Source organism: Euprymna scolopes, chromosome 33, assembly GCF_053919585.1.
Source record: "Euprymna scolopes isolate OS-2025 chromosome 33, ASM5391958v1, whole genome shotgun sequence".
Taxonomy (NCBI): domain Eukaryota; kingdom Metazoa; phylum Mollusca; class Cephalopoda; order Sepiida; family Sepiolidae; genus Euprymna; species Euprymna scolopes.
In genome coordinates, this window is record NC_136514.1 from 48,702,163 (window position 1) to 48,716,437 (window position 14,275).

Here is a 14,275-nt window from a genome sequence, read left to right on the forward strand (position 1 = left end):
AGTAAATTAGAGTTATCTCCCTTCTGGTAAGTTCCGCGGGAAACGTAAACAGTTCTTCATCCGAAAACAAAAGCAATGAAATATTAATTTTGCGTTTAGATTTTTCATCGAAAATTCTTGTTAAACATCAACGCGTATGTTAATCTCTCTTTCTTTCTATGTCTGTACATTATTGTTATTTTATCAACAATATTCCATCTAATTTGATGTATCATTGTTTTTTAGGTCAATTCTTACGACGTGCTCCAGCGTATTATAAGCACCCCGACGACCACCCCATGTTAAGAACGGCTTTCAGAATACCCCCCCCCAACCTCAAAAGCCGTTCTTAACATGGGGAGGTTGGGGTGTTTATTCCGAAAGCCGTTCTTAACATGGAGAGGTTGGGGTGTTTATAATACGCTGGGCGGGAGCACGTCGTAAAAATTTACCTTTTTTTTTTTTTTTATTGTTATTAATTTCAAAAACTTAAAATGCCATTTCTATGGTTCTCGGCACAAAAATACTCGTTTGCCATTTTGAGTGCGTATTTAGAATTACACTTAATTATTTTTTTTTTATGCATAAAAATCGGCAAAGTCGTTTAATTACGGCGTGAATCCATTGCTAGAAAAAATTCATTGTAAGCATTAAAAATGTTATTTTTTTTATTTATTTTGCTGTTGTTGTTGAATATTATTATTGCACATGGAATCGTTTCGAATTAAAATCTATCGAGAAAAACACATTTTGTATTGAGAAATACAGTACACGCTTTAAATATGTAGTTAATCAATATGGCTAAGAAGAGACGGTTCTTTACCCTAATGTTTACATTTTAAAGTGTATATTTCTCAATAACTAAATGATTACTTGATCAATTTACGTGTCGTTTGGAACATGACATCTTCGTTCCGTGGCGGGTAAATCTATCAATGATATTGTTGTCTGTATTTTTATTTTAACTTATTGGCGGACCTGAACGAGCTTTCTCCCTGAATTAATTCCTTTTTACGTGGTCTTATTTTTTTCTGCGAATTATCGTCGATAACAGATTTAATTTTTATATTAGCAGGAAAATTTTTTTACATTTATTTAATTACTTTTGACGTGGGGGATCATTTTTGAATAATAACATTCTATTAAATTGATACCCCACTTTTCGGTCAATCAGCAAAACTCACGTGTCCGGTGAAAAATACCCTATAAAAAGTGGATTGCAAACAAAGCAATTAACTTCATATTTTCTTATGAGACTTAAATAAAACAATAAAAAGCTATTTTTGTGGCGTAAAAGAAAAATTTATAAGGAAGAACGAAAAGAAAATGAAATAATTCAAATGTTGGTAAATGTGTAGTTTAACGGCGTAAATTATTTGACAAAAAAATATTAAATTTATTTATTTTTATATAAAACACATTATTAGACCCAAAGGTACTTGTACAGTTTAATCAAGACATTTAGGTACCTCCACGGCGATGTGTAAAACGTCAGTAGTACACATTTTACTAGTGACGTCATCATTTCGTGTGTTTGTGTTAATTTCTATGGATAAGCGTTCGCGTTATAATTATTAATGGAGTAACCTTTTTTTTTGCTATGGATAAAAAATAATATAAAACTTACTTTTTGTAAAATAAATACATTTTTATTAACAAACTTTTAGGGAGTTGAGTTAGTGCTTTTCGGACACTCCCTAATAAAATAATTCGACACAAGCTATTGAATAAACGAACAAACAACTCTGTAAAACTTAACAAGGAAAGGGTTTATTAGTTAATCCCAAGTGGGAATCGTCGATACCGGTGTAGGCAGAGAAGGAGAGTGAGGAAACAGGTCCACTCTCTTTGGCGTCTGGCTGGAAAAAGAAGAGTTTTTCTCATCCGGAACGGAAGCAGTAATAGTTCCTTAGGGGGTAAGGAAGGTCCCTGCGCTATGCATCTGATTGGTCAGTATGTGCCATATCGCACAGTCAGGGGAGGCACTGACGCACAAGAAAAGAGTTCTATTTGTTCCTGCTACAAATTACACAGACTAGAGTTAATAAAATAAAATTAATTTTAACGTTTTACTAATGTTCTTTACAAGCCTCCGTACATTTTTGAAAAGAAAACGCCAAACATAAGGACCACCTTCTATCAATTTAAATATTAAATTAAAACAAATTTTTTAAAGGTTGATTTTGGATTTACAATTTTTATTATCACAATAGTCTTATATTCTTTTATATGAATATATTTTTATTATTGGGAACCTGTTATTAAAAAAATCCATTTAAACTTCATATCGCGTAATATTTGAATTTAATATCATTTAAAGCTTTTTAAAAATAATTATTTTTAAAAATTGTTTTTTTTTTTTTTTTTTTTTGTAATTCGAATAATTATATTACTGAGAAAAATATTATCCAGAAAGTGTTGTTTCTTTTAACATAATATTGAATTTATGTTCAATTTTATTTACAACTTTGAGGTAAGTGAAATAAATAACATGATTATATATATATATATATATATATATATATATATATATATATATATATATATATATATATATATATAAAAATTACTATTTTTTAATTATTTGATCTTTTCAGCTTTAAAAAATTTTGAAACCTTTATCAACCCACATTTATTTTGCTTAGTTTTCGGACCATGAAATATAGGGTAGAACATCTAAAAAAAATATATTTCTGCTAATATATTTATCGAAACCTACTTTTAATATGTAAGTTTATTTAATAATGATTGAATATCGAAAATTTCAGGAAAATATGATTATTATTTGATTTTTACTAGATTTTTAAAACATGGGTGTGTGAACAGCTTAAAAAAACGTCACTACATAGGAACGTTGTTTTAAAGCGTCGATAATGTAAACACGAATTTTGTCTCGCATTTTCATTATTTTTGTATGCTGTAAAAAATTTAAAAAAATATTAGCAGTTTATTTCAAGCTTTTTCTATTAATTGGTAAAAAAGTTAGGATGATAATATTAAATTACAATTACATCGTGTTACATATAGGGGGGGTAAAACAGTGGCGCGTGTTGGAGGTACCTAAAGATATTAATAAATGAAAATATCGGAAAAAAAGTTTAAATTGTACGTATTCATTATGGAATGAAGTTCTCTGAAAACAATTTCACTTAATTTTATGAAGTAGTTTTGTTTTTTTTGTTTTTTTATAGTGAAAAAACAATTTGTTATGATACCAAGCAAAAGGTTCGATTTTTAGGAAGAAAAACTAGAATTAAAGATGGAGAGGGAGTGTCGGCATGGAGTTATCTCCCCGTGGCGTTTATAACATTCAAACAAAATGTAAAAACAAATCCAAGATGTCTGCCTTCAACACGTTCTCATAAAAATGTGTTTTTACGCTGTAAAAAAAACAAAAAACTACTTGATCAAATTAAGTGAAAAAAATTTTTTTTTTGAGATCTTCAGTTCAAAACGGATACATACAATTTAAACCTTTTTCGATATTTTCATTTTTTATGTCTTGATTAAATTGTAGAAGTACCGACCCAAAGGCTGAAATAAAACCAAAATTTCATTTTTATGATATTTTCATTATTTTTATTAGACTAAATGTACAACATTGTAAGCCGCCATATTGCTTTTAAAATTTGGCCTTTCTAAGGTTTGAGAGATTGGCCTATTTAAAGCCAAATTTGGCCTTTTTTACGTTCTTACATTACAAAAAAAATATGGCAGCCAAAAGCAGGCGAGAAAGAAAACAAAGAGCGTAAAAAAAGGCCAAATGTTAACAGCAATGCAGTGGCCTTGAATATCGTACATTTAATCTAATAAAAAATGATGAAAAAATAATAAAAATGAAATTTTTTCTGGATTTATTTCAGCCTTTGAATCTAATAATGAAAATACCCCCCGACAAGCAGCAAAGTTCCACCCCTACACAGTTGAGATCCCTAGATGTAAGAAAGCCTTCTACTCTAATAGCTTCTTCCCCAGAACTGCAGGACTTTGGAATTCTCTTCCGGTTTCCTGCTTCCCCAACTGTACTGACATGCAGAAGTTCAAGTGTAATGTTAGCAGACATCTTGCTGCTAAACTCCCTACACAGTAGCCTGCAACTTAGGTCCCTGATAGTAGCCCCTTACATCAAAGTGGCAACGTGCCTTGTTTGGGGTGAAAATGTAATTAAAAAAATAAATAAATAGTTTTTATAATTTTTTTGGGGGGGGGGGGTAAATGTGTAGTTTAACGGCATAAATTATTTGACATAAAAAAAAATTTTTAAATACAATATTTCTATATGTTTTCATATTTCATTTGATGCTTAGTGACTTCCAGGCGGACATGTACGAGAGGGCCTACCCCACTCAAAATGCATGTTTTTCACCTCTAAGTTTTTTCCGACGATTATCATAGATTAGCCTGGGTATCTGGCATTGGCCGGGTGGTTGGAGGTGTGTGTTGAGCAAAAACAAAAAAAAAGTGGTAGTAGACAGACAGTCTCGAACCCATGCCGCAAAGGCAGAAAAGAAAATTAAAGAAAATCTGACGTTTTAACCGATGCCTCCATGACGTGACCGGAAGTCAAAAGCGTTGAAATTAACTGTAGTTAATCCGACGGTGACGATGACTTGCTAAAATGTCAGCGAAAGAAATTAACTCCTACTTGTACGAAACAGCCGAGTTTAGGGTGAAAGAATTAATGTTTTTGGCCAGTTTTTCGATATTTGTCGTCCAAAGGGTTGAGCTTCAAAACGATACCGATCTCATGAAAATCCGTCGCCTCTGTCAAAAGTTTTTCCGAGACATGCAGACATACATACATTTAAACAGACAGCTGAGATTTATATTATAGACTAGCAGTGGGTACCCAGCGTTGCCCTAGTGTTTGTAGGTGTTTTGGGGTAAATCGTTGGCTGGGTGTTTGTTTTAAAAAAAAAAAAAAAAAAAAAAACCTTGATGCGCAGTTGAAAAAAAACGTGCAACGTTTAACGGCAGGTGCCCATTTTTGACGAGTTAATGACGTCAACTTTAAGTGTGGGACAGTGCTTTATTTACCGCGAGTCTGTTCGCTTCTTTTTTTATACGAAAAAGCTTAATGCACATGCGGCGATTGAAATTGTTGAATACTTATCTTTTCAAAGTCAGCCAAATTAAATAGACGGGACTCTGGTTGTTAACTCGTAGATATTATCATTTAGGCCCGATATAAAAAGTTTAAGAAGTTGTGAGGCGACCGATCGGTTCTCGGAAAGAAGCCTTTCTTGGATATACACGAAAACGCGCGCACACACACACACGCAAACATGTTCACTTTTATATTTATAGATTACAGACTTAATTATCATATTAGCAGAAAAAAAATTTGAAAAAAATAAATTTAATGATTTTTAATAAGGGGTTCTAATCACGTGATACAGTAAAAAAAATAGACTCTGAGTCCCATAGCAATGAAGTAGAATGTAATAACGAGAAAATGAACCCCCTTCTTAAAAGTCATTAAATCAATTTTTTTTTCAGAATTTTTTCTGTTAATATGATACTTAAATCTGTAATCTTTGATAATCGTCAGAAAAAAGTTAAAAAAGTTTACATTAACTGTATCCATTTCTGCTGTCTTAATTTTTGGAATGCAATTGCCTAGAGATTGCTGTCATTAGTATCATTTATTTGCCATAGATTTGTTGTATATTTGTTCTTGACCACGTTTTTGTTTTGTTGTTGTGCAAACAAGCATCCAAGGGTAGCGTGTGCATATTGTATAAAGTCACCGACACTCTAACTCGAAACGCGATCGATAGAAAATGAGAAGATGACAGATGCCAATTAAGATGCAGTTGAATTTGAGCATAGAAAAAGCTGGTATTTCTTTCATTGGTGAGAACATTCTTTTTTTTGACTCTAAGTCGTTTGAACATACGGTTAATTCACATGTCAGTGAGAAAGAAATACAAATTTTCTACGAACTTCCAAACAGGAAAAGAAAAAGGATTGTCGTTTTTGCATGTGCCAAGAATATTGCAAACTGAAGAAAAACTTTTTTCTTTTTTTTCTTTTTTGCACAAACATTCGACAGTTCAAAGACAAACTTTAATTTTAACACCTCAGTTGTCTATACTTCAAAATGTCCAATCTCTTAGCATGTAGGGACCTCTATATTAAAAGGGTAGTATTTTGCTGTTAGTGGAAAGTATTTTCAATGACAGTATACAAATGCATTTAGATAACCGGAACTCATTCCATAGGAATACTTGGAAAACAAGCACAGGTTGCTAGCTTGACTTAACAGATAGGTCATTTTTTTTTTTCAACCGGGAAAGGCTAGTGGATGAGAAACCAGACCAGATTGGGCAACAATATTCTGTAGTCTAGCTGTTTTTTATGATCGAGGCTCCTATCATGTAATTTTCCCGATCATCAACTGTAGCAAAACAAAAAGAAAAGGTCTAACGAGACACAAAGCAAATTTCACTGCACAGGTTGTATCAAAAAGTCTGACAAGACGCAGAGCACTATTCACTGTACGCAGGTCTGAACGCTTCCCCCAAACTCCTCCCAGCAACCTGCTTTTATCATGTTTGGGCATGCCTCAATAGCAGGTGTATCATGTGACAATGCGAGAACTGTGAGAGATCGAGGGCTTTAAAAGATCACGGATGCCATCTTGGATCTCTTTGATTTTTCTTTCTTCTTAGCTCGCAGGAGAGACAGACATAAGGACATTTCCAAGGTGAGTGTTGATTATTTATTTATCGTTTGTACAGCCACACAAGGCACAAACGCGTGGTCGTTTGCTTCTTTGATGAATATCACACCAACTCCATGGCTGTCCTCTCTGCTCATATCCAAGTCTTCAGTTATCCGCCTTTGCACTTCTTCCAATCAGCAGTTAAGATTAGAGCTACCATCTTGTGAATAAACTCTTTCTCTGAGCATCGAAGAATGTGACCAAACCAACTAAGTCTCCTTTTTAAGAAGAATCTCTGTGATGCTAGTGGTGTTGCATCTTGTATGGATGGTGCGGATTGGGATTTGGTCTGAGAGGCGGATGCATAGGATGCACCGAAAGCAGTACACATATGAAAAACTTTGAGTGTACGTAAAAGTTTTCTTTATGCATGATCCAGGTTTTGCAGCATATCAGTGCTTGGTGTATCTTCAGTTTTGTTGAGTTTTATCTCTTGTTTAGACTACAATCTACTTTGCAGAGGATGGAAGCCACTTGAGGATGGTTAATAATAAGATTGTCAGTTGGATCATGAATTTTTGAGATGACATTTGATAATTTGTATTGTTAAGATTAGTGTTCTCATCATGTTTGTTATTCTCACAGCGTTTCAGCCGATGTAACCTCCAACCTTCTTCAGGTGTATCTTTGTTATTGGTGAACAGTGAAAAAGAAATGACTCGAGGCTCTTTCCACTTTATATAAAATCATCACACAATTTGAATTCTAATGATTATGGGTTAGAAAAAAAAATAACAAAAACATATTTTTTCTTTTTCACAATTCACCAATAACTTCCATTAAGATATTCCTGAAGAAGGTCGGAGGTTACATCAACCAAAATGTTGTGAGAATAACAACCAAGATGAAAACAGTAGTCCGAATAATCTAAATAATACAAATTGCTTACTGGTTTATTTATTTATATAATATTTAATTCATATAATTTTTTAATTTATATAATTTTTTAAATTATCTAATTTTTTTATATTTATATAATTTTTTTTATTTATATAATTTCTTTATTTGTATAATGTTCAATTTGTATAATTTTTATATTTATATAATTTTTTTATTTATATAATTTTTTTATTTATATAATTTTTTATTTATATAATTTTTTTATTTATATAATTTTTAATTTGTATAATTTTTTTATTTATATAATTTTTTTATTTATATAATTTTTTTATTTATATAATTTTTAATTTGTATAATTTTTTATTTATATAATTTTTTTATTTATATAATTTTTAATTTGTATAATTTTTTATTTGCATAATTTTTTATTTGTATAATTTTTTATTTATATAATGTTATTTATATAATTTTTAATTTGTATAATATTTTATTTATATCATTTTTTATTTATATCATTTTATTTTATTTATGTAACTTTTTTATTTGTATAATTTTTTATTTATAATTTTCTTATTTATATCATTTTTTTTATTTATGTAACTTTTTATTTATATCCTTTTTGTTTATTTATATATAACTAAATAAACTAGTAAGTAATTTGTATTATTCGGATTAATGTTCTCACCTTGATTGTTATTCTCACAATTTTTCGGCTGATATAACCTTTGACTTTCTTTAGGTGTATCTTCACGATGGATGTTATTGGTGAATTGTGAAAAATATGTTTTTGTTTTTTTGTTTTTTGCAAAAACTTATTCCACAGGTGGACTCCTTTCCAATGTTTATTAAACGCCGTCCTTGGCTTTATCAACCGCAGTATTATATTACTGCTAATATTACACCTGCTCGCAGTGTCACCGTTGACAACTGCTTCGCTCGGTAGCAAGGGGCAGACTGCTTTTTTTCTCTTTCGTAAGTGCACAGGTTAAAACGCCCCCTCTCTCCATATATATATTTTCACCTCCCCCTCTCTATACAGCCTGCCAGCGTTCGCTAGCTGGTTTCTTTCTTTTTTCTTTCTTTCTCCTCTACTGTCAGCGCTCGTTAGCTCTTCTCATTCTTTTCTTCTTTTGTCCACTCTCTATATATCTCTTCACATCCTCTCTCGTTGTGATTATTTTTGACTGAGTGCAGACGACACAAAATTGATGAAAATAAAAAAAAAAAAAAAAACTTTCGAACAGCATATAAAAAATAATTAATTTTTTTTTTTTTTTTTTTTTTTTTTTTACTAAAAATGTAACACAACATAAACACATGTCTGCAGAGAGATTGTAAATATTTAAAAATATTTTCTTCCTGAAGATGAGATCCACCTCGAAAATTTAGAGAACATAACACCATGATACCATCTTGGTTCAACATATTATGTTGATAAGTAAATACTTTATGATTGAAAATTGAAATCTTTCAATAATTTTCATTATCCTTTTTACCTTATCTCATATCTGTTTTTGCTATGAGACTGCGTTGTCATAGCCTTCAAATACAACTCCTGTGGTAGAAGTAATACAGAACATGACTTACACAAGCGACAACGCCTTTGTCTATATGTGGCTTACTAATATACATATGGCATTAATTTGCATATGAGAACAATGACTGCTGTGAAAAAGAATGAAGGGGAAAGCACTGATGAGATTTTGACAGCTGAGAGAGACAGAGTACGGATGATGAAGATTACAGTTGAAACCAGGAGTTAGCACAAAGGAGTTCGAACAAATATTTATTTTTATTTTATTTTCACTCAATATATAATTTCCTTTCCTTCGTTATCAACAGGAAAACGTGAAATTCTTGGCTGCATATAAAAAAATAAAAGAAAATGCCTTCTACCAAATCTACTGTTGACAATATGGATGCCTTGTGTGCTGTGAAGACGTTACTTCGGAAGAGACTTGGGCAGTGTTGGGTACCAGAAAAATTTATCGGATTTGAAAAAGAGGAAAAGTAAGATGTTTATTTGTGAATTTGTGTTTATTAAATAACATAAATGTTGATTTTGAAGTAATTTTTTTTTGTTTTATTTTATTTATTTATTTATTTATTTTTTATTTTTTTTATTTTTCTTTTGTTTTCTTTTTATATATATATAGGAGTCACCACTTATCAAAGCCCAGGGGCAACTCGAGGATAAGGGTTAATGAGTGTACAGTAGTCAATAGGATAATATTGTAGTAATCGTTAGTAGAAATTTGGTAAATTGAATTACTTAAGGGGATGGTTCATTAAGAATTTGTTTACGTTGGACTTGAAGGCTACCAAATTGTAGTCAGCTTAAAGAAGCTTTGTTCATGAAATCCACGTTTAGGTTTAGGCACAGATAAAGAATGGGGGAATTAAAGATTGTGGTAATGGTTGGCATGTGTCTGCTATAGGGAAGCAGTGGTGTGCAAAATCTGGAATCCTTTCAATACAAGAATAGAATTATGCAAAATTAGGAGCTGTTGGAAGTCCGAGGTGGCAGAATAAAATACAAATTTTTTTGTTTGGTAGAGGTTGTTTTGGTTTTTGAATGCTGCTTTGTTCACATGTGATTTTTATTGTTGGTGAGAGAAAATAAAAAGGATTGCTGCTGCTGTTGCTTAAGTAAAAAGCGAACATCTTTACTGTTAGGGAAAAAAATCACAAAATAATTTGACTTTAGTGTGTGTTCTCTTTTCAACTCGAAAGAATTTACGTGACTGAAATAGGAATTAATTATCTAAATACATTTTTCAGTCACATAAATTATAAATAACCTGTCAGGGACCTTATGTAAATTCAGCATCCCACATTTTTTTATGATAATCTTTTTTTAAATTGACTTTGTATAAAAATAACATTATTTTCATTAAAGAGGGCGATAAACAAAATTTTTCAAGGTTCTTCAGATCTACTGCTGCCAAATAGTAAACATATCTACTTATAAGTGTGTATAAGTTTGTTTCTTTCAATCGTAGGTGTGTCATTCTAAACACATTCTCACACCTGAGAGGTTATTCTCTATCTCTACAAATCCACTATCAAAGGCTGTAAATGACAAAGTTCTCTCTAATTCTCTCTCCTCTGATCTTGAGTGCGTGGTACAATGGGGGAAATTTTCATTAAAAAGGGCGATAAACAAAATTTTTCAAGGTTCTTCAGATCTACTGCTGCCAAATAGTAAACATATCTACTTATAAGTGTGTATAAGTTTGTTTCTTTCAATTGTAGGTGTGTCATTCTAAACACTTTCTCACACCTGAGGTTATTCTCTATCTCTACAAATCCACTATCAAAGGCTGTAAATGACAAAGTTCTCTCTAATTCTCTCTCCTCTGATCTTGAGTGCGTGGTACAATGGGGGAAGAGGTAGCCGGCCACTTTTAATGCATCCAAAACCAAGCTTCTATTTTTACCTCATCAACGCTCTGATCCCCATCTGGCATCAATTGAAATGGATGGCTCTCGTCTTGGGGAGGCTCTATGTTTTGACAAGCTTCTGGGTTTAACCTTTACTCCTGATCTGAAATAGAACACGTACATCAAATCTGTTGCCAAGGACGCTGGGAAAATGGTGAGATCCTTCTACCGCTCCAGAAGATATCTCACTACTAATGCAATTCTCTATCTGTATAAAAGCCAAGTACGTCCAAGGATGGAGTACTGCTGCCACATCTGAGCAGGAGCTGCTAAAAACAGCCTATCCTGCCTTGACAGAGTACAAAATAGACTTCGTGGTTTAGTGCGGGATGCCCTTTTCTCTTCCCTGCAACCTTTCTCCCACAGAAGAGATGTTGTGAGCCTGTCTTTGTTTTATCGTTATTTCCATGGCAGGTGCTCGTCTGAGCTCCAATCCCTCGTCCCCCTTGCCAATCTTTCACGAGAAACACCCGTCTGGCTAAAACTACTGTCAATAATTTTCCCCGCTCTTTATCTGTGCCTAAATCCAAACGTAGATTCCATGAGCAAAGCTTCTTTCTTAGAACTGCACGCCAGTGGAACTCTCTGCCGTTTGCCTGTTTCCCACCTGACTACAACTTGGACGTCTTCAAGTCCAACATAAACAAACTCCTGACAAACCGCCCCCTTAAGTAAGACACTCTATCAAAACCCCCAATACTAATGATTACTACAATACTATCTGATTGATTACTGTACACGCAATAACCCTTATCCCTGAGTGACCTTCGGGCCTTGATAAGTGGTGACCCCCATGTAAAAAAAAAAAAAAAATGTATGAAATATTGTTGCCATATTTTGGTTGCTTTGTCTCTGTCCCATTTGAGAGTTCTTGATAAGGTGTAGAAACGTATCTGCAATTTAATTAGCCCTACTCTATCTTCTCTCAACCTCTCTCTCACAGATGTAATGTTGCTAGTCTCAGTATTTTCTATAAATACTATTATGGTATGTCTTCTTCAGAATTTCCTGCTACTTTTGTTTAAGCTTGTTTGACTTGTTAATCCGGTGGTCTTCATCAATTTGCTGTTTTGATACCTCCTTGTAATACAGCTTCCTATTCCAGTAGCTTCTTTCTCAGAACCACTGGCTTGTGGAATTCTCTCTCTGCTGAACGTTTTTCCCCTACTTTTAAACCTTGGTCTTTTCAAGACTTAGGTCAATAGGCATCCACTGTGTTTGTGATAATCATCTTTCATTTGTTAGTTCCTTACATTAAGTGGCTTTATGCCTTGTCTACTCTTCTGGTACTCTCTTATTTATCACGAAAATATATTTTTTTAGATTTAACTTTGTTACAATCCATATAAATAAAATATATTTAAGAAGCGGAACAACATGAATACATATAAACTTGTTGTACAATATATATATATATATATTTGTTTAATACTAGTGGTAGGGGTGCCCGGCTTTGCCCAGGCATAAAATACGTTAAATATAACATTTTAATTTTTCCAGATTTCGTATATATTATTATAGTCGTAATTTTGAAAGTAAAAAAAAAAAGTATTTGGGTGCCATCAGCCAAAACCAAAACTGTAGCATTCAAAGCTGATGACGTTACTACTGCACCAACGTGAGACGCATATGAACTGATTAAAAATTAAAAATAAACTAAGATGAATGTACAAAATGTTTAACATTTTTTTTTCAATTTTTGATCCATTAAAACTATTTTAACCAAATAAAGACCCATAAAAGAACCAATCATTTGAGGCCCCAAGCTTTGCTCTGTGACTTTTAGTTTCGGAGGAGATAGTTTGAAAATATGGAGACAGACAGACATATAGCTTTTTATATATTAGATGTATTTTAAATAAAAAATTTTATTTAAAAGCAAGATGCTTAAAATTTAAAACCAATAAATACCTTACACTCATGTAAGATCTAATTGCAAACTGCCTTAATAATTTTTATTTATAGCATTGCTTTATTTAAAAAAGATTGGGTACTTATACAGTTTAGTCAAGACATTAAAAAATGAAAATATCGAAAAAAAGTTTAAATTGTATGTATTCGTTATGGAACGAAGTTCTCTGAAAAAAAATTTCACTTAATTTCATCAAGTAGTTTTTTTTTTTTTACAGTGGAAAAACACGTTTTTATGAGAGCGCGTTGAAGGCAGCCATCTTGGATCTTTAAAAAAATTGTTTGAATTTTAGAAATGCCAAAGGGAGATAACTCCATTTAAAGCGCTGACACCCCTTCCCATCTCTAATACTAGCCTTTCTTCCTAAAAATCGAACATTTTGCTCGGTATCATAACAAATTGTTTTTTTGCTGTAAAAAAAAAAAAACTTGATGAAATTAAGTGAAATTTTTTTTCCGGTGAACTTCGTTCCATAACGGATACATACAATTTAAACTTTTTTTTCGATATTTTCATTTTTTAATGTCTTGACTAAACTATACAAGTACCAAAGCTTGATTAAAAATGCAAAAACTGGTAAATATAGTGAAATTCACTTCAAAGAAAAAACATTTTGGATCAGCACACATTTTAAAGGAGTTCTACTAATATAGTCCTATTTTAGAAACCAAAACACTTTATGCACTCAAAAATACACTACTTTTTGGGGGTTTAGGGTTATTGATGAATAAATAATAATTCATAGTATATATTTGAAGAGTCTTAAACAGGTAAAATGATAAAAATCCTATCAAGCTGACAAGAAAGTTCTTGCAGTTTGTAACTTTTAAATTCAGATGAACATATCTCGGTTCAAACAAAAATTTATTGATCGAAATAAGCACCATCAGAATCAACACACTTTCGCCAACACAAAACAAGTGTATTTATATGAGTAACGTAAAAATCTTGCGTTCTTGAAATTCAATAAGGTGAAAAGCTATAGCAAACATCACATATGAGTATTTTAACCATAGTTCCTGATTTGATAAGGCGAAAAACTAACAGATACATCTGCATTACTTTTAATGCTAGGTTTATTTATGGTGTCTTTTAGATTTAATAAAAACCCTGTAAAATTTGCTGACGAGGAGACCTTGTTTATTAAAAAACTATATGTAATAATTATTGTCTGTAACTTGATGTCTACCACAATAAAAACACGGTTTTCCGAAACGATCGTACAGATAATTGATTTTGTTGTTGTTCCTTCTTGTGAAACTGATTTTTAATTTGATTATAATTTGTTTTTTAAATTTTAAATTATCAATCACATTACTTAATATTGAATTAGCTCTAGGATATTTACCTATCAAGCTTATTACATATCTAAA

General features: G+C 31.9%; 1 protein-coding gene across 4 annotated transcripts in view; it reads left to right on the top strand.

Annotated features, from left to right (window-relative positions):
* LOC145258212 (origin recognition complex subunit 4-like) overlaps nucleotides 1–14,275 on the top strand; it is a 68,039-nt gene continuing 53,764 nt past the window's right edge. The window contains exons 1-2 of one of the 4 annotated variants that reach the window (XM_080116151.1): nucleotides 1–134; nucleotides 9,389–9,556. In XM_080116151.1, the coding sequence (XP_079972277.1) occupies nucleotides 9,432–9,556 (125 nt within the window). In that variant the 5' untranslated portion in view covers nucleotides 1–134; nucleotides 9,389–9,431. Of the gene's footprint in view, nucleotides 623–9,388; nucleotides 9,557–14,275 lie in introns of all 4 variants that reach the window. The other 3 variants (XM_080116154.1, XM_080116152.1, XM_080116153.1) reach the window with 3 other exon arrangements.